This window comes from Corythoichthys intestinalis, chromosome 1 (assembly GCF_030265065.1).
Source record: "Corythoichthys intestinalis isolate RoL2023-P3 chromosome 1, ASM3026506v1, whole genome shotgun sequence".
Taxonomy (NCBI): Eukaryota; Metazoa; Chordata; class Actinopteri; order Syngnathiformes; family Syngnathidae; genus Corythoichthys; species Corythoichthys intestinalis.
In genome coordinates this window covers 6,847,772-6,869,200 of record NC_080395.1, presented here as the reverse complement: position 1 = coordinate 6,869,200, position 21,429 = coordinate 6,847,772, and the positions used below count along the sequence as shown (strand labels likewise).

At 40.6% G+C, this 21,429-nt stretch overlaps 1 protein-coding gene across 2 annotated transcripts; it reads right to left on the bottom strand.

Moving 5' to 3' along the window:
* Positions 1-951: 951 nt before the first annotated feature.
* On the bottom strand, positions 952-21,429 carry LOC130913309 (NACHT, LRR and PYD domains-containing protein 12-like). 2 transcript variants are annotated; one of them, XM_057831852.1, is made up of 12 exons: positions 20,984-21,429; positions 20,215-20,352; positions 18,414-18,721; positions 10,690-12,517; positions 9,348-9,539; positions 7,517-7,690; positions 7,001-7,174; positions 6,404-6,577; positions 5,901-6,074; positions 5,400-5,573; positions 3,732-3,905; positions 952-3,660 (listed from the first exon to the last, which is right to left on the bottom strand). In XM_057831852.1, exons 3-12 carry the CDS (start codon positions 18,667-18,669, stop codon positions 3,651-3,653), a joined length of 3,330 nt encoding a protein of 1,109 aa, XP_057687835.1. In that variant the 5' UTR covers positions 18,670-18,721; positions 20,215-20,352; positions 20,984-21,429; the 3' UTR covers positions 952-3,650. The 2 variants fall into 2 exon arrangements, with proteins under 2 accessions (XP_057687835.1, XP_057687922.1); XM_057831939.1 differs by having other exon boundaries at positions 20,215-20,313.

Here is a 21,429-nt window from a genome sequence, read left to right as displayed (position 1 = left end):
TGACCTTCTGTTTAAAAAAATTCTTCCCCCAGAAAATTGAGATTTGAAGCTTTGTATGCATATCGGACAATTTTGAATGTTGGCCAAATTGAGGGTCTCAGAGCAGAACTTCAAGTCACCTGAGTGTTTTCCGCCATATACATGGCCTAAGTAGAGAAGCTATGATGATGATCAGGTGTGCAGAACAGGTGAGTAGAATGAGTTCTAATGACTGGGATTTTTTTTTTTCTTTCAAAAAACACACAGGCCTGCTGCAGTGCCCTAACAGGCAAGGTTACTGTAAACAGGAGGGGTGGAGTGGTACATCTCGTGGATTCATCTCGACTGGCTTTCTTCAAGAGCTGCTTTTCAGTACAAAAAAAGGCAGTACTTGAAAAGCTTTTATTTTGAAAAATGTCATCAAGACAAGTTGAGTAAATAGATATTTAGGCATGAAAATCTCTCACATTTTGGCGGAATTCGCCGTTTTGAGGTCAAAAAGGGTGACCTAAGTGAATTGTGTAGATCTGAGGAGGGGGGGTCAGGAGATTTTTTTTTTTTTTAATGTCGGACGCTTGGTATGCAAGCGGGGAAAGCGCCAAAAAGCCAAAAAAGTGCACCAGAGTGTCCAAAACATTGACTTATTTCAACCAAACAAAGGAGGGTACACTCTTGTCTCCTGTCTCTTCAATGCCAAGCTTGGCTGCACGTCTGCCGTGAATGAACACCTGAAGCGCCGTCACCTAGTTGTAATTTTAGAAGACGACAGGAGCGGGCAGATTGTAAATCCATCTTACTAACTAACGACATGTTTTATTGCCTGTCGCGATATGCCATGAGTCCATTTATCGCACGGTAAATCAAAATGAGGGCGGTCATTTTCACGGCTGCGTTTTATCGCTGCGTGCGTGCTTGTCATATGAGACTCCAGTTCTTTTCACAGATGTTTATTGGTCATCATTATGCCGTAGAGTTAAAGTTCAGATATACAGTACAAAATAAGGAAACACATCTATATCAAACACTGTAAATGTTAGCATTGCTACATTAAGGCTGATGGGGAAAAAGACAACCTACTTTAGCCTGCTATAAAGTATTGGCAGTCTTCTCCAAAACGCAAACTTGCGGTTAAAAGGTGAAACTTCAAACATGAAAAGTCGCTGCTTAACAGCATTTGCAAATGAAAGAAATGAAAAAAATGGATTACTGACACCACATGCAATGACAAAAATAACTTTTTTTGCGGAGTGCAAAGCTTCCAATTAGCGGTTTAGCGAACGTACTTCCGGTGAACATTTCAAAATAAAAGCACGTCATGTTCGTCATATAAATAACGGTTTCTGGAGTTAATCCCACATACTGCAGAATTCAAATTCTACAATAAGAGTAGCTTTACAATGACACCCTTTATGAAAAATCTGATTGGCAATGAATAATTATTATACTAATATTATATGTTGTAGTATATATATATATTAATGCTAGATTTTTTTTTTTTTTAAAGTTATTTTCAATCATGTTGGAAAGGCGAAGTCAGTGTTCTGAATCCGTTTACATTCCTCTTTTTCACTAGTTAATGCTATGAGCATTTGACCTTATTATTTATTTGCGATTTATTGTTATTTACGTGTTTATTTGTACTTTAATAAAGAATTTAAGTGTTCCAAAAAGTTTTTTGAATGAATAAGTGCCATCAACAATTTCATTGCTAAATTAGAAAAAAAAAAAAGGGGGGGGGGGGGGATTATTAGATTAGTCGACTAATCGTAACGTAAAAACAGTTGGCTGACTAATCGGGAGAAAATTAGTTGTTTGGGACAGACTTAGTTGTTCGGTGTACCGGAACATATTTCCTCCACACCCTTCTCACATTTTTCACCCCTGACCCATTTTCATGCCTGTACATTAAATTGACCCATTTAGCTGATATTTTAGATAAATGACAGTTTTCTTGTTAAAAAATATTTACCCTTTTAGACATGAATTGTGATTCCCTCCCTAAATTGAACTCATTGGCTGCCAGTGATGGCGCTAGAAGTCCAATGCATATTGACTGGGAGACACTGGAGAAAAACTACTCAGTTTGTGGACAAAAATTCACTCCAATCCATTTTTAGAAGCCATTTCCTTTTGTTCATTTACATTGATTTTAACTGATCTGTCAAGCGCCACAGAATATTGTGATTGATGGCTACACAAACCCCAAAAGAGAACAATTGGATTGCAATCTTGAATCATGAAAATCATTTTTCCTACTCTTTACCATTCTTTAGTTATGAGCAGTTGAAAAACAGCCAGTATTTTTTTGATACACTTTTGAACGCGAACCTAAGTGTTCTATAAAACACATCTTTGGGAGTGAATGAATTTATTATTTTTGAGATCTGTTGTTGCGTTTTCTTATATGCAATTATTTTTGGATTTGCTTTTTTGTTGTTGTTTGCATATATTTTTTAATTAATTAGTAATAAAAAAGAAACCAACAGGTTGCTACCAATTTTTTCCACTCCAATAATGTCTCTGTGAACGCATTTGCTGCCATTGACGAACAAATATTTTGAAAAATTATGTTTTCTTTTCCTATCCATCCTGTTGGGACATTAGAGGAGACCCAACCCTTTGCACTGAAAGGGCTCATCCGGCGGCGTCAATGAGGCGGGTAGTGATGCATATTTTTTTTTTCCGGGACATTGAAATTTGGAGAGAAAAAAAAAGTACTTTTAACAGTAGTTTCACCACACCAAACATTTCACTTGAATAGATGTGTGAAGAAAATATGCTACTCTTGCTACTTTGCCATACACCAGTCGTTTGTTACTTTTCCAAAGTTGGGTAGGGAAGCCGAAAATTGTACCCAAGAATGAGCATTACTTCCAAATAATATGACTCAAGTTAAGAAAAAGGGGTCATCCATTAAATGCACTCAAGTAAAACATATTTGGTTAAAAGAACTCATATACTGCTTATCATTTCTTTTTAAAAAACATAATCAGAGTCGTGTTACTTGGCATTGTAATTCTTCTCATTGTATTGGAGACTCGACCTCCTGACTTTCCTGCATTTCAATCAAGTCAACAAAATGAAACGTTTCTAGTGTATTGATTCAAGTTCATTTTGAATTTTTAGATGATTTTTAAAAACGTTTATTTCACGTTAGGGTTTTAATGTTCTCATACACAGCAACATATTGCACAAAAAAGTGAAAATGATAAAATTTAAAACACAGATGTCAAAATGAGCAAAACTATTTTAGGTGTACGTATCACATTTTCTTCTAAATTTGTGAAAAACATAAATTAACCCTTTAAAGGGTACTTATTGAACTCACTGGCTGCCATTGATGATGCTCTAGAGTCCAATCCATTTGGACAGCCCCTTCCAGTACAAATAAATGGATGAATACAACTGCCAGCAGTTTGGTGGGAACGTCGTAGACCTTCCCCTTGAACTCCACCTCCATTTGGCTGCAAAGAACCCGACGACGACCTCCCCGAATTCTGTGAGCGAGGCCGCTTTGCCCGTAGTGCCGACACCCGGTCCTCTTGCGATCGTTGGAGAGTACATGAGACCGAACTAAATCTGAAGGAGACCAAATGGACTCGACGTCTTCTAATAATGAACATTTGGAATGACTCGCCCTTCTTGACGCCAAGGACCAAACGTTCTTAATCTCATTTAAATCTGAAGAAAGACACAAACAATCGGTATTGAACATGAATTTACTCTGATAAGCAACATTGTTTAGATCTTACCTGACAGTCTTCAGGCTATAGCTGGGATCCTCCTTGATCTCCAATAAGATCCTCTTTCCTTCTTTCTCTATTCGATTTGCCCTGAGATTCAACTCTTGAAGATGGGAGGGGTTTAACTTGAGAGCCTTGGCCAATGAAATGCCTCCTTTATCTGCTATCTTGCACAGTGACAGGCTGCAACAAATGAGATGATTCCCTTTAGTCAAGAAGGGAACCTGCTTAAAGTGGTGAAGGTTCTGCTGAAATTAGGGGTGCACGATATCCATTTTTTGAAACTGATACCGATAACTTCCTGCTCCTCGAGGCCGATACCGATATGATATCTGATAATATATGTACATTTTTTCAATGTATATTCACCTGAATTTTTGAACAAATGTAGGTCAAAAATACTAGTGATTGATTCAATATAGATTTGCCTTTACTGAACCAGAATTTTCACGATGACATGAACATTATTATAATGAACAAAACAAAGACAAGAACAGTTTTGACTCCAAATAAACTGTCCATATTCATTTTTCAAAAAATTATAATAAATATATAATTACAAATATAATTTGAATCAATCACAATCAGTCAATATCATTGACGATGTGTTCCCCTGAACAATGAACACCGATGTTTAACAAACATAAACCCAACAGGTATTCTGCTTTGTCAGCAGATAATATATTTGGTGCAACAGGAGAGGAGACTTCTGTCATCTTGGTCCATGGAACAACTTAATTAATCTGGCAATTACATACCAATAACCAAAAGACCTCTCGAGAACGTGTAGAAATAACACTGTAAGTTGCAAACATTTGCTAATTGCCATAGTAAGGTTTATAACTCATTCATTCATTCATTCATTTTCCATGCCGCTTTTCCTCACGAGGGTCGCGGAGGTGCTGGAGCCTATCCCAGCTAACTCGGGGCAGTAGGCAGGGGACACCCTGAACTGGTTGCCAGCCAATTGCAGGGCACAAGGAGACATACAACCATTCACGCACACACTCATACCTACGGACAATTTAGAGTGTTCAATCAGCCTACCATGCATGTTTTTGGGATGTGGGAGGAAACCGGAGTTCCCGGAGGAAACCCACGCAGGCACGGGGAGAACATGCAAACTCCACACAGGAAGGCCGAAGCCCGGGATTGAACCCTTGATCTTAGAACTGTGAGGCAGACGTGCTAACCACTCAGCCACCGTGCCGCCGGTTTATAACTCAGCGAAGGTGCCTCTAGAACAGTAATAAAACTTTGCATACTGGCAAAACAGGACTGGAAACGCACAGATCCCAATTCGACACTGTGCCAAAAATATTATTAATTAATAGCATCCGATAACATTTATTATTAGCGGATTTATTGGGATGATGTCATAATTCCTATTATCGGACCGATAAGTATCGTGCGCCTCTAGCTGAAAGTAACATTGTGTCTGCCTTTTCCTTGACTGATACAGGGTTGATGCGGGTCATTAAAAAGCATGAAGTCATTAAATGGATTTTGTGAAAATTAAAAAGGATTCAACGAAATGTTTCAAAGCCTTTCAAATTATGTAAACTTGACAGGATTTTTTTTTAACATAATTGATTATAGTTATGCAAATCGCAGCAGTGATTCTTTCGATTACTCGACCAGATCCACGAAAGATGACGAACTGAAGGAGCTCCTTACTTGAGGACTTTCAAGATGCAGTGTGGGCTGGCCAGTCCTTTCGAGAGGATCTCGACCCCTTCATCCGACAGATCGCTCCCGCTCAGGTCCAGCTCTTGAAGATGGGAGGAGGTTACCTTCAGTGCCTCAGCCAATGAAACACATCCTCTACTGGTGATCCTGCAGTGTTCCAGACTGCAATAAATGAGATAATTGCATGAAGAAGGGAACCCGGTAAGAGTGGTGAATGTTTGCTCAAAGTAACATCGTGTTTGCCTTTTCCTTGACTAATACAGGGTTGATGGGTGTCCTTCAAAAGCATCCTAACTCAACTGTTTTTTGTGGGAATCAAAGCCTTAAAAAGCATTAAACTAAATGTTTGAGGCATTAAACTTTACGGAAACTTGACAGTTAAAACATTTTTTGGACATAATTTATGAGAGTTGCTGGTAATAGCAGCAGTGATTCCTTTGAATAGTCAACGGGATCCATGTAAGATTATGAACTGTTAGAGCTCCTTACTTGAGGACTTTTAAGATGCAGTTTGGGCTGGCCAGTCCTTTCGAGAGGATCTCAACCCCTTCATCCGACAGATCGTTCGAGCTCAGGTCCAGCTCTTGAAGATGGGAGGAGGTTACCTTCAGTGCCTCAACCAATGAAACACATCCTTGACTGGTGATCCCACAGTTGAACAGCCTGCAACAAATGAGATAATTGCCTGAAGTCAAGAAGGGAACCTGCTTAAAGTGATGAAGGTTCTGCTGAAAGTAACATCGTGTCTGCCTTTTCCTTGACTAATACAGGGTTGATGCAGGTCATTAAAAAGGATCATTAACTGTTTCTTTGTGAAAATCCAGACCTTAAAAAGCATTAAACTTCACGTTTGAGGGATTTAAAATTATGTAAACTTGATGATTTTTTTTTTTAATTACATAATTTATTAGAGTTGCTGCTAACAGCAGCAGTGATTCTTTTGATTAGTTGACCAGATTCATGGAAGATTACAAACTGAAGGACCTCCTTACTTGAGGATTTTTAAGATGCAGTGTGGGCTGGCCAGTCCTTTCGAGAGGATCTCAACCCCTTCGTCCGACAGATCGTTCGAGCTCAGGTCCAGCTCTTGAAGATGGGAGGAGGTTACCTTCAGTGCCTCAGCCAATGAAACACATCCTTTACTGGTGATCTCACAGGAGGACAGCCTGCAACAAATGAGATAATTGCCTGAAGTCAAGAAGGGAACCTGCTTAAAGTGATGAAAGTTCTGCTGAAAGTAACATTGTGTCTTCCTTTTCCTTGACTAATACAGGTTTGATGAGGGTCATTAAAAGCATTAAAACTGTTTTTAGGGGGGGTGAAAATTCAGGCCTTCAAAAGCATTAAAAATGGTGTTATACTTGTGTAGCACTTTTCCAGGCTCTCAAAGCGCTTTACACTACATCGCCATTCACCTACTGTGGACGCAGCACCTGGAGCAATGTGGGGTTCAGCATCTTGCTCAAGGATACTTAGTCGAGTTCATCGGGTGAGAGAACGGAACCCACATCCTCTGGGTTGGAGGACAACTACTCTAATACTGAGCCAACGGGACCCATGGAAGATTACGAACTGTTACAGCTCCTTACTTGAGGACTTTTAAGATGCAATGTGGGCTGGCCAGTCCTTTTGAGAGGATCTCGACCCCTTCATCCAACAGATCGTTCCAGCTCAGGTCCAGCTCTTGAAGATGGGAGGGGGTTACCTTCAGTGCCTCAGCCAATGAAACACATCCTTTAACCGTAATCTCGCACCGTGACAGCCTGCATCAAATGAGATAATTGCATGAAGAAGGGAACCCAGTAAAAGTGGTGAATGTTTGCTCAAAGTAACATCGTGTTTGCCTTTTCCTTGACTAATACAGGGTTGATGGGCGTCATTTAAAAGCATCCAAACTCATTAACCGTTTCTTTGTGAAAATCCAGGCCTTAAAAAGCATTCAACTCCATGTTTGAGGCATTAAAAATTATGTAAACTTGACAGGATTTTTAAAATTCATTTATTATTATTACAAATTTTATTAGAGTTGCTGCTAACGGCATCACTGATTCTTTTGATTAGTTGACCAGATTCATTGAAGATTACGAACTGAAGGACCTCCTTACTTGAGGATTTGTAAGATGCAGTGTGGGCTGGCCAGTCCTTTTGAGAGGATCTCGACCCCCTCGTCCGATAGGCCGTTGAAGCTGAGGTCCAGCTCTTGAAGATGGGAGGGGGTTACCTTGAGAGCCTCAGCCAATGAAACACATCCTTTCTTCGAGATTCTGCACCATGACAGCCTGCAACAAATGAGATAATTGCCTGAAGTCCAGAATGGAACATTGGTTAAAGTGATGACGGTTCTGCTGGAAGTCACATCGTTGTGCTGTCCTCACAATACGTGACATGTGTTGCTCTACAGCCAGCGAACCAAAAACTGAAACTCTCCAGAGACAAGGCGTACTTTTCTTGGGTTTATGGAGGTCTCAAATAACTAAAATACAAATGAATACATTCAAAATGTAATACAATAATATCTTCCAACGTGTGAGTAGCTTAGCAGAAACACAACAGAATGTCTCAGTGAAATCAATGGATAGTGAAAAAGTTCGCCTCAAAGAGAAAAATACATTTTTCTTTCAAACTCAATATAAAAACTAAGTAAAAACTTACAAAGACGAAGGTTAGCCTAGGCCTAAGCCTCACAGAAGCTGAGAAACGTTCTTGAAAAGAGGAAAAAAGGTTGGTGTCAAAGATCACTCAATGCGACAGATGCTCTGGTCCTCAACATAAATGCACTTTTGCTAGAAAAGGATAGGTCTCACTCCCAACGCTTTTCAGATGAAACCTTTAGATAACAATATTTATTTTTTAACTAAGTTTTACAATTTTAACTAACTTATTAACTTATTATATCTTTATCATTTTCATACAAAGACATGACAATCATGTCTGCCTTGTCCTTGACTAATACACGATTTATTCGCGTGATTAAAAAGCATTGAAAGTCATGAAATGGATTTTGTGAAAATTCAGGCCTTCAAAAGCGTTCAACTAAATTTTCGAGGAAAGAAAAATTATGTAAACTTGGCGGGAAAAACATTTTTTTTGAATGAAAATGAGATAATTGCCTGAAGTCGGGAAAGGAACCTGGTTAAATTGGTGGAGGTTCTGATCAAAATAAAATTGTGACTGCCTTGGTGCCAAAATATACTGGCCGCGTTGACTACGCACTACGCAGTATGTCAAAAATTGGCAAAAACAAAAGTGGCTGCGCACAGCTGCGGTCCGGCAATTCCATCCCGTCAAGAGCCCACGGGTAATTGGGCACGCAAATGTGGCATTATAAACAACGACAAACACACGGAGTCTGTACTCATCAGAGAAGCAGAGAGAGAGGTGGACTGAACACTTTTTCCCCGAATTTTTCGCTTTTACTATGAGTTTGTGGCACTATTTCTGTTTTAAATTACATACCTTGCATAATAACTCACCGTCAATCCTCATAGCTTCTGCTGCAGCTACCTTTTTAATGATCTGCTGCATCATAAATCACATTGTGACATCCACGATAAAGCTTTTGTCCATGTTTGCAGGTGTTTTTACCGTGAATAAGCAACTGGGCTTTTGATTCCAGGCCTTGCTCCGCCCATTTTGACGGATGCCTGTCTGGCAAAAATAGAAAATAGTCTAAACCATCCGGCGGGCTCTGGCACGCCGGAGATGGTCCGCAGTCAGTCCGGAGCACTGACGCGGCCTCTATACTTTGAACAGTAGAATAACATGGAAACGGATTGGGTTCAGCGCTATATCTTGCAAGACCCGGACCGAAGACGCGTCTGGTATATTTTGGCCCTTATTGTTGGCTGGTTGCAGCAGTATCTCATTAGATAAGTCAACCCTATCCAAGGTAGAGTATGAACTGGAGGTAGATTTCAAAGTGGAAAAGTTCCTTACTTGAGGACTTCTAAGTTGCAGTGTGGGCTGGCCAGTCCTTTCGAGAGGATCTCCACCCCCTTGTCGGAAACATCGTTCTGGGTGAACAGGTCATTCTTATTGCCCAGGTCCAGATGCCTCAGGTTGGATGGAGAACTGAGAACAGAAGCCAGCAGGTGACCGCTGCCTTCGTCCAGGCGACATTGACTTAGACTGGAGAACACAGAAAGGAGGAAGTCGTGAGAGGAAGCCAAACCTAACTTCTGCTGACTTTAGTATGGTGCTTTGAATAATAATAATAGATTTTATTTCAAGATACAAAACAAGACAACAACAAAATAAAGAGCAAATGACAAAATCCAAAGACATTATGCATTTTATTTTCCCGTGATAATATCACCAACATTACTTGTGCTGGATGGAGGCAGTGTTTGGTTTGGATGTCGTCAAGAAGGATGTTTATCTCGTACAACCATGATGTGTGAATGGTCGTCTTTTGTTTTTTTTCCCCTCAAGATTATAGATTTGATTTAATCCAAATTTTGACCCATTTGAGATTTTTCAAGATGTTGGATTTCCTACTGTTTCAGGGTGAACTTTAGGTAAACCTGTTACACTGACCCAGCTTTTTGTTTGCAATTTCTTACCGTCTTTGCTGATGTCACTGACTTAGTTGGAGCATTACACACATTAAAATTAGGGTTAGGCAACAATTAAATGTGTTCATCTCGAGTAATAACATGAAGTCTTTGCAATGAATCACACATCACTTCAAAAGTAGCAATAGACGTGGTTATAAAGTTATCTTTCCTCTCCTCCAAACAGCCACGAGTCCACTTCGCCATCAGTGCCAACCATTTCACATTTTTCAGAAACCATGGCTTTTTGTTCATTTACAATGATTTTGGCTGATCTGTCAAGCACTACAGAATATTGGGTTTCATGGCTACACATAAAAGAACAAGTCGATTCCAATCTTTCATCAGTAAAAGAAGTTTTTCTACACTTTTCCGTTCTTCAGTTGTGATCAGTTAAAAATCCTCAATTCTTGTTTCTATACTTTTTGGTAGTAAACTTAAGTGTTCCATAAATTTATGAACACATTTTTGGGAGTGAATGAGGTGATATTGTTTTGTTTTCCGATTTGTTGTCGCGTCTTCTGACAAGCAATTGTGTTTTAATTTGTTTGTGGGTGTGTGTGTGTGAGATTTGTATTAGTTTGTTTTTTTTTAATCCATCTGTTTTGTGATTTTTGATTTTTTCATAATTTTTAGTTGTTTTATTTGTGTTATGTGCACTTGTTCTTGGATTTGCCATTGTGCTTTGGGAATTTTCGGACTCCATTTCACTTTAGAGAACTTACTCTGCTTTTTGAGAAGCCCTGACCACCAACAGCAGCTTTTCCAGCCCCAACGGTGATGAGGAGTAGCTGGCAAGATGAAAGGACTTCATGGTTTCGTCGTCTGTAAGTAAGAAGAAGGCCAGGGCCGACCACATGTCATTTGACATTTGATGCCAGGAAAGACGTCCTGAATCTAGTTCTGTCTGGATCTGCTTCAGCAAGGAGTCGTCCTTCAGCTCGTTTAGGCAGTAGAACAAGTTGACGTTCTTTTCTGGAGTGTTCTGTTTGATCCTTTCCTTGATCAACTTGACTGTCTTTGACTTGCTTTGCCCGCAGTCCCGAGGAGCCTTCAGCAGTTCCCCCACTATTTCCTGGTTGGACTGCAATGAAAGGCCAACGAGGAAGCGGAGGAACATGTCCAGAGTTCCTTCACTTTCCGAGGCTTTCTGGAGAGCTGACTTGTGGACCTCAGTGATTGTCTTCTGCTTAACAGGCATGAACAATTTTTTCCATCTTGATTTATCCAGTACGTTCTTGTTGTCGTGGAAGAAACACATCATTACGTACAGTGCGGCCAGATACTCCTGGATGGTCAGGTGGATAAACTGAAACATCTTTTGTTTCTTGCTTTTGAGCGGATGGACCTCCTTAAACACCTCTGTGAATAAACCGCAGTGTTTTGCTGTTTGGCCGTAATCAAAGCCGCTGTCCTCCAGGTCATTCTCGTAGAAGATCTGACAGTTATTCATGGTGTGGTCAAAGGCCAGCTTGGCGAGCGCTTTCACGTCAGGGATGTACTCCGCTGTATTTCTCTCCTTGGAGTTTTCCAGGTGGTGACCAATAAAAGCTGAGTACATGTCAGTCAGCGTTGTGGGAAGCTCTCCCTCCTTCCCTTTGTCCAAATGAACCTGAAGAACTTTGGCGGTGAGCCAGCAGAAGATGGGAATGTGGCACATGATGAAGATGGTGCGAGATTTCCGAATGTACTCAATGACGCGCTCCTCATTTGGGAACCTTTTCCTGAAGTACTCCAGCCTCCGGGAATCGCTGAATCCTACCACCTCTGTTCGGCTGTCTATGAGGTCGGAGGGCATATCGCGGGCAGCCGCGGGCCGTGTGGTGATCCAAACCCTGGCGCACGGAAGCAGGTTCCCATTGATGAGATACGCCAGCAGTTCCTCCAGCGGGTAGCTTTCCCTTATGTCCATGTCCACTTTCCTCGTATTCTTCAAGTCGATTTTGAAGTTGCACTCGTCCAGTCCGTCCAGGACAAACAAGATCTTGATCCTGCTGCTTTCGAAGTCCCGCTTCCCGGATGTCTGCAGGTCTGCAAATATATAGTTCAGCATCTCCTTGCTCATGTGCCTGTTGCTGCAGACATAACATCGTATCAGCTCGGCCAGCGTAAACGTCTTCCCTTTGTCCATGTTTAACTCGCGGAAGGTGAAAGGAAATATGAAGTCCACGTCCTGGTTGGTACTACCGCTGGCCCAGTCCGACACAAACTTTTGAATCAGGAAGGTTTTTCCTATTCCTGCGAAGCCAACGGTGAGCATTGTGCGTATCGATTGCCGGTTCCCGTCAGGGCTTTTGAAGATGTCGCGTGGCAGGATAGACTGCTTGGCCGCGGCAGCACACGTCTCCATCTGGAGGACCTCATGCCACCCGTCTGGGCTGACGTCTGCCCCATAGGTGAAGTCCAGCTCCGTGTAGACGTCCGCCAGAGGCTGTTGCTGCCAGCGCTCGGAGGTGCCCTCGGAAGCAAAGCTGTATAAACACAACAGGTTGTCTTGGAGCTCCCTCTTCAATCTGGCAATCCGATCGTCATCGTGGACAGAGAAGTCAGCGCCTGCAAGAAAGCAGCAGTGACCCGTTAAGGAAAAAACAATTCCATTCCACACCGATAAATTCATTGCTAGATTATGATGACTTTTATGTGATACTCATGTGTGAATTTGAAAATAGTTTGAAAATGGCTATTCATAAACAATAGAATCTATATTTTGTTTCACTTTTCAGATTGACCCTCTGCCAGAGCTCCAAGTACTGCTGGGATATGTCGTTCACTTGAGGAAACGAATCCATTCCGGTTCGTTCAGTAAAAAGACTCTTTCAAACAAATCGTTCAACGGATCGTTCGCCCCCCTCATCTCTCCACCCACAGCCGCCCAAATGAATCGTTCGGTCAGTGAACGGGAAGTGACGTTCCCAAACGAATCACCAAAGACCGCTTAGAAATATAACTGAACGGGAAGTGGCATTGCTTGGTCCCGCCCCATCTTGGACGCAGGCTCCTCATTGGCTGCTCGTCGTAGATTCAGAGGTGAGTGACAGACTATATCATTCTGTTTTCGCCGCCTCATCTGACTCCGCGCCCCGCTGCAATAGCGAGGGAGAATTTCCGTGTCGTCTGTCATATTTCTATGGGATCAAAATTATGTCTCGTTCTTGCATTTTGATTTAGGACACGGTTAAACATTTTCCTTTTTGGGGGAATGAGGGCGGGGGCGCACTGAGTTTCTCCTACATGATCTCGATAACATATACAATATTGGTATGAAAAGGTTGCGGTTTCAAAACCACTAAAATTATCTGTCAAACTGTAGTATGGGATTCGCTATTATTTTTCATGTGTCAAAAATGCAGCCAAAAGTGATGCGGCAGTGCTCACCGCTTCCCCTGTTTGTTGCTGTGTGTGTCAGTGACCCTAATCCAGCGAACCCAAAAACAAACACAAGGCCTACTTTTCTTCAATTTATTGAGCTCTCAAATCGTGGTTAATGAAATATACAAAACGAATACATATAAAACATTGTACAATAGTGTTTTTCCATGTGAGAGTAGGTTCAACAGATTAACACCATGAAAAATTTCGCCAAAAACAAAACACATTTTCCTTTCAAATTCAATATACTGTACAAACTAACGAAAAACTTACAAAGACGAATGTTAGCCTAGGCTTAGCTGGAAGAGCAACTTCGTCGAGGTTTTAAGTCTCACAGCCACTGAGTAAGAAACAAGCTCGAAGTGGAAAATAGGATAACCTCAAAGATCGCTATTTGCGACAGATGATCTTGCCCAAAACACAGTTGACCCCAATAGTCACGTCACGTATTTAAACCGTCCTTATTTGATATAACTACATTTGTCTTTTCTTAAGGCATTTATTTTAGTACGTTATGCCTGTATGCATCTAAACAAAACAAGTTGAGACCACACGGTAGTACTTTGGGTGTCAAATTTGTCTCATATGGGACGTTTCGCCGATGTAGCACATTTTGGCAGAACGCCGGAACATGTCCTCCATACCTTTCTCACCTTTTTAACCCTTGACCCATTTTCACCAACACATCATATTTACCTCACGCTCTGTTGTGTATTATATTATATATATATATATTCCATATTAAATATAGTATTATATTCTAAGTAGCTGTGCTTCTTGTAAGTTTTTTTTTACGATCAATACGTATATAATGGCAACTATTGACTTCTATCGGAGATTTGTACCGGCGTAATCTGTAAAATCCCGTTTGGTGTCGCATCGTTGCGCTGCCGATGATTGTAAACTTTTATAGCCGCGCTAGGCATTATGGGCAATGCAGTTTGATTTGAACTGCTGTGTTTGCAAACATGCTGGTTGAAAAGCTTGTCAGTTTATTTCGGTCATTGTTTGCGCACAATCTAGAACATTGAATGAGAATAAAAATTGAGTGGGTATAACAATTTGACAACGACAATTGTCGTAATAGTAATTTATAAAAATATTGAGTTGGCACATAGCCTTTTGTGTGCGTGTGTATTGACTGGACTACATTTCCATGGGTTTGCGTTATATTATTTATTTATTTTTTAATCATTTTTGTTTTTTTTAACTGTTTGATTATTATTATTTTTTTTTTAGGAAGAATAAAGTCTGTTGAGTAACCGGGTGAGTAAAAAATTATTTACATATAGTATATATTATATACTATAGACCCTACCCACCGACGTCACAAAATCACGTGCTCGCTGTATGGTTCCGCCCCCTTGTCCGTCATTTTGTGTCTGTATTATCAATGGTCTCAATTGATCGAGCAATTTATAATGCATTTCATGGAAGACCCGGTGCTTTCGGATGCCGTAAACTCACTTGATGCGTTGCATAAAAGGCGTTATGTGGAAAAGCTTCAGTTTATCCATTCGCCAGATCCATATTTGATGCCTAAATCGATGTTTTTCGACCCGCTGTCTCCGCCGTATTTGCCTGACATCTGCTAGCTACCCTGACATGTACAACTATCCTGTCCATACAAAATCAGCCTATTCTCACGAAAGTTTGAAAAACTTTAAGAGCTTGGAGGCTTAGTTGCTGGTTGGGTGAAACGTCCACGAAAATTCGGCAGGAATCTATCTTGTGCTTGGAAAGGTGAGTTACGAAATTTTCAATTCAAAATCTTTTGTTATTGCTAACATCCACTGTCAAGTCTAATGTATTTCATGTCGTTTGTCAATGGAGTTAGGGCTTTTAATGTTTATATGGTTTAGCGATAGCACTCTCACTACATACATACGTGTATGTTGTCGGCGATTAGCCTAGCAATGATCTTAATTGTGGTTGTCAGCCCAAAACCCTCTAAATATATATTAAATGCATCTTACCAGATATAAAATGACTACTACATAATCTGTGGTAATCGTTTGGAGCCCAGTTTTCTCGTCGAATTGCAGCAGCCCATCTCGCTCTCTTCTCTCCGGGTCTCTCGGAATCCGGTAGAACTTCGAGTCTCTCCGTCTTCTCCGTCTATCTTCTCTGTTATTGCAACCGACCGCCACACACGCCTTCACCATTTTGATTATTAATGTTAACGAGCAGAAAAACACGTCGTAAATAGGAGGAATGTACGTAGCCGTAACAGGTAAACATGATGTGTTGACGGACAATTGGGCGGCACCAGTCAGGAGGAAGGAGTTGTGACGTCACGTGGGTAGGATCTATATGGCAATAGGCCTATGTTTTGTTTTTTAATAAAACTGAATTTTTCTATCCAGACGGAGGAGGCACACTTTAAGTATATTAAAGTGATATAGGTATCATTGAGTGAACTTCGAGTAAAATTCAAGTATCTCGACAAACAAAAAAACAAACATTTAAACAGCAAAACCCTAATTGGAGGCGACAGCACGCGAGACCAGAATTAAAGACGCCACGATTTTAACGCGATATTATTGCGTACCTACCTTGTTTCGACCCAAAAACTCCATGTAGCATGTGTCACCAAGGGTCAAGACACAGCTGTGAATGGCCACAGCCGGATTTTTCTTTTATTTTATGGGTGAAACATGGTGATATAACAAGGGTCCCGATGCAGAAATCGCAGACATCAAGGAGTGGTCGAGATTTTCCTTTTCATATATTTACCCTTTTAAACGTTATTTTCCAATTTTCTTTGTTTGGATCGATTATTTATCACCTAACATATCAGGTAAAATGCGACAGTAACAAAAAAAATACAATTTAGCGGTAGTTATGAGGTAGATCTCCGTGACTTTTTTACAGACGCCATTTTTTTCCATTGTGACGTGATTTGTTTTGGGTTAAAATATGTGAGTGAATAATTTTTAAAGTATTTTTGTTTTTTTAAACTACATATTAGACATCAATTAATGATTCTAATCTAAAAATGACAGACATTTTGTATAATAAGTATGATTACTTACCTTGTTTTCATGGCTGGGTTGAAACAAAAACGGTTGCGCGACATCTGTAAACGGGGTCCAGGGTAAAACGGGCAAATTAAACATAGTTTGGGGGCTTAATGTGCCATGAATCTGCAATGGCAGCGTTTACACAGATTTTTCAATCAAACACGACAGTTTTTTTGGCTTAAAATACAGCTTTTGTTTTTTTAAAGACGAGTGCAATAGCAGAAACTGCTTTTTCGGTCTTGTTTGTGTTTTCAGCCATATACTGTTTCATTGCAAATCAGTATTATGGTGACCATACTAAATAGTCATTTTCCTGTCGACAGATGAGGTGAATATAGCTGCCACGAAGCCTCCACATATTGACAGTTATCTCCCAACTGCGCTGCTGTGACGCATCCGCAGCACAGCTTTTGCTTGCCTCGAAGCTATTGGCGAAAGAGTTTTAAACTACTATAAATTTGATAGTGTGTCATTGTCCCGAGTCTGTTGAGAAAAGTAGTACACTAAACCATGCTCACTAGGTTTGCGTGGGGTTTTGGTGTGTTTGAGCAGCATATGATAGGCTCCATATTAACAGTCCTTTTCTTTCATTTTTGGACTCGTTCACTGCGTGACTGAAAACTCAAGTTAGCAGCAATGTCGGTCAGGAGCCGGAGGACTGAGTAAGTGAACGGGAAGTGACATAACTCAGTCTTGCCCCCTGCCAGCACGCTGGCTGCTTATTGGTCACACGTGGAAGTGAGTGACAGACGCTCTGATTCTGTTTCCGCTCCTTCCCCTGCCCTCGATGAGAGTGGCGTCTGATTGGTCTTGCGCGATGTCAGACACTGCCGCTTGCTCAACTCCCTCCCACGCAAGTCCCGACTCCCAACTTCCTTAAGAACTAATCAGTGCAGAAGGTGATTAGTTCGGTCTCATTCTTCCAAACAATTAGTTCAAAAAGAACGAATCGTTCACGACCAATACAGCACTAGCTCCAAGGGCTGAGAGAGCGAGAGGTAGAGCCAGGGGCATGAACAGACCCCTCCCAGATGTAAAATATGACATTTGATTTCATTGAAATGAATAGAAATTATGAGTTTTCCAGTTTTGTGAGAATAATGTGGATTGGGTACAAACTATTGTCAAAAAGTGCCATTTTTGGAATGTAAATGACACCGTGCTCATTTGCTCATCCTCGATGTGCAATATGTCAAATCGAAGCTAAGATTTTTATGATCAGTTGTCAAAACCTTTATCAGTCATCAAGCAATGTGTGTTATTATCCATATTTGGCATGTGAAATTCTTTGACTTTAGCTGGTGATGACGCTTTCAAAATTGTAAGAAATTTGGAAAATAAAAGTTCATGATATTTGATGATTTATGAATAAAAATATGTGCAACAAGGCATGTTTGCACATAGTTTTTTCTGGGGGGGACGGTGGGGTGTGTGAATACTCATGGAAAAATCAACCCCTAATTTCACAAAAATTGCTCGGAGTGTAATGGGTTAAAATAATAGAAATTTCTCCCAGTCTCCTTTAATTGTAGAAACACCACGCCAATGATTAGTTGGAGGATCCATTCAATTTTATGATGTCCCACATGTAATTTATTTTTATTTTAAGTAAACTTTTCTATTCATATAAACTGCTGTTATGTTGTGGGAAAAAAAAAATATCATTGTTACACTGATCAATGACTTTTTTTTGTTAAGAGTTAAGGATTTATTCTTTAATTCTTAATGATTTCTCATGTTCCTAATGTGTGGCTAAAAATGACCTCATCTATTGCTCCAGGGATGCATTCCAAAGAAATAAATGAGATGAGGAAGAGCTATTGATGAGATCTCGATAAGGGCTCACCATTCTCAGATAAGTCTTCGATGAAAAAGAGAAACAAAGTCTACTTAATGTTTCTAAGGGTTAGAAATTAGAAGCAATAGTTATGTCTCAGGAGTTTAGATTGGGAAATAGCCACAAAATTTTTTGCTACGAGTCGTTTCATGGTTAACTTCCACAGTTTTCAAGTCAACTGCTTTCTACCCCGGGAAGCTACTGTATGTCGGGGACTAACCTTTTATGTTCAGTATCTTGCTGCGCAGCTTCTGGGCCAAATCGTTGTTCCCGATCTTCTCCAGAATCTTGACGGTCTCATCCAGAGTGTTCTCGGCGTGCTTCTTCATCAGCTCATTGGCAATGTACACCTGGCGGGTGTTTTCCTTTACACTTTCAGGCAGGTCCGTGTAGAACCTGAATTCCTCAAAGTCTTTCTCCCCCAGCTCCTTCAGCGTGCTCAAAAGCAGCTCCTTCCGGCCACTGTCCAGAGCCATCCTTCTGACTTACAGTATATACGCATGAGGGAGGTGACCGTCGATCAGGTATCTGCAGACGACAATTTTTATTGACTTATTATAACTTACTTCAATACATCTAACAGCACATATACTGTATAGAGTCTACCCACGTACCACGTGTTCGCCGTAGGGTTCCGCCCACTTGTCCGTCAAAACATAGTGTTAACCTATTACGGCTACGTACATTTCTCCTATTTACGGCGTGTTTTTCTGCTCCTTAACATTAATAATCAAAATGGTGAAGGCGTGTGTGGCTGTTGGTTGCACTAACAGAGAAGATGGAAGGAGAGACTTGAAGTTTTACCGTATTCCGAGGGATCCAAAGAGACGAGCGAAATGGACGGCTGCAATTCGACGTGAAAACTGGACACCAAAAAAAATCACCAAAGACTAGGTAGTAGTCATTTTATATCCGGTAAGATGCATTTAATATATATTTAGAGGGTTTTGGCCTGACAACCACAATTAAGATCATTGCTAGGCTAATCGCCGACAACATACGACGTAGTACGACATAGTTTCAAATTCAAGATGTTTGTGACTTCCCTTTCTTCCACCATCGTTATTTTTTGAATAATATTTAGCTGTACCAAGTGAAAGAAACTGGCCTCGTCTACGGGGCTGACAAATAACCACAATTAAGATCATTGCTAGGCTAATCGCCGACAACATACACGTATGTATGTCGTGAGAGTGCTATCGCTAAACCATATAAACATTAAAAGCCTTAACTCCATTGACAAACGACATGAAATACATTAGACTTGACAGTGGATGTTAGCAATAACAAAATAATTCGAATTGAAAATTTCGTAACTCACCTTTCCAAGCACAAGATAGATTCCTGCCAAACGAGGACCTGTTTCACCCAACCAGCAACGAAGTATTTATAAGCGTCCAAGCTCTTGAAGTTTTTCGTGAGAATAGGCTGATTTTGTGTGGACAAGATCATTGTAAATATCAGCGTAGCAGATGTCAGGCAGACAGGGCGAAGACAGTGGGTCGAAAAACATCGATTTGGGCATCAAATATGGATCTGGCGACTGTATAAAACGAAGCTTTTCCTCATAATGCCTTTTATGCAACAGATCCAGTAAGTTTGCGGCATCAGAAAGCACCGGGTCTTCCATGAAATGCATTTTAAATTCCGCCATCAATTGAAAACAATGCAAATACAGAGTCAAAATGACGGACAAGTGGGCGGAACCCTACAGCGAACACGTGGTACGTGGGTAGACTGTATATACTTTTTACTCCACTACTTTCCAAATTGTTTCCTGGGTTGACCGTCAATTTTGATGCTTTTCTTTTTTCCTCATTATGAATCGATCACTTTCATGCCTTAGGCGCAATCGATAAGCCCCATGCAACTATACCTTAACTGAGCACTAGATAGAGCAACAGCGTTTTCAACAGCAATTCTTTCTGCTCGCTGTCTAGACCAGTCGTTCCTCCTTGTTAACATGTGAGTAAGGTGACCGTCAATCAGGTATCTGTGAACGACAACTTTTCATGGCTTACCTTAATAACTGTTGAAGGACTGGAAGTGGTCCTCCCCCAGCTCCATCAGCATTTTCAACAGCAGCTCCTTACGTTCAGTGTCCAGAGGCATCCTTCCACCTTGAAAACGCGTGACCGAGATGACCGTCAATCGGGTATCTACAGACGAAAACTTAGTGTAACTTGAGCTCATAAATCATTTGAGTGACGCGACGCAAAGCATGGATGTCGGGCCAGTTTTTTTCATTCATGTTGGAGCTCCCTTGTTGCTTTGTTAGCAACATTGTGGCACTAAATGACTTGATTTGATATTGAAAATACCTGACAATGTTTTTTAAGACAAAATATAACAGATTGGGTCTAAATTTTCTTTTTCAAAGAGGCAGTTTGCAAACAGTCGAATAATAGCTGGCAACAAGGAAATGCATTCCACGTATCATGAAAGCGAGTTGCCACTTGTACATTTCACAACAAGTTGCCCAACCTACTTTAGCACCCACGTCTTTCTAAAAAGAAGAAACACTTTCATGTCAGTAAACGACCATCAAAAATTGCGTCTTACGCAAAATATAATTGGGTATTTCAAGCTTAAAGACATTTTGGTGGACACAAAATGTACAGTGCACTTAAAAGACATTTATGTGTTTCCCGTTACACACATGATAGAATTGTGACGCGATAAATGAAACAGTAGGCTAACTGACCAAAAAGAGCAAATTATAAACAAACTTTAAAGTGAACAAACTTGTGACTCTCTCAGCTCTTCATTTCAGTTAAAGAGAAAACTTACGTGGCCTAGTTGTTGCCTCTTCTCCTCTTCCCGTCTGTGTGACAACTTGTCTTCCGGTGTTCTGCCAAAATATCCTACATCGGCGAAACGTCCTACATTAGTCGAATTTGAGACCTAAAGTACTACCGTGCGCTCTAAACTTGTTTTGTTTAGATGCATACGGGAATAAGGTACTAAAAAAATGCCTGCAGAAAATACTTAAATGTAGTTATATCAAATAAGGACGGTTTAAACACGCTACGTGACTAATGTGGTCAACTGCTTCAAAGCTAACACAAAAAAACACAATGGTTAAAAGTATGAGAGGGTAATACATGCAAAAAGTATCTTTGAGGCTGTGAAAAGGTTCTAAATAACTAAATAAAAACAAAAATAGTGAGTAATCGCCGCCTCTAACAGATGTGCGCATGCGTGTGAATGCATGCGCAAGCGCCCTCAGCATTGTG

Coding starts and splice junctions, on each gene's coding strand:
- LOC130913309 (XM_057831852.1), bottom strand. CDS start 18,669: ATGGCTCTGGACAGTGGCCGGAAGGAGCTGCTTTTGAGCACGCTGAAG. Junction 6,578..7,000: donor TGCATCTTAAAAGTCCTCAA/GTAAGGAGCTGT, acceptor CATTTGTTGCAG/GCTGTCCTCCTGTGAGATCA. Junction 3,906..5,399: donor TGCATCTTGAAAGTCCTCAA/GTAAGGAGCTCC, acceptor CATTTGTTGCAG/CCTGTCACTGTGCAAGATAG.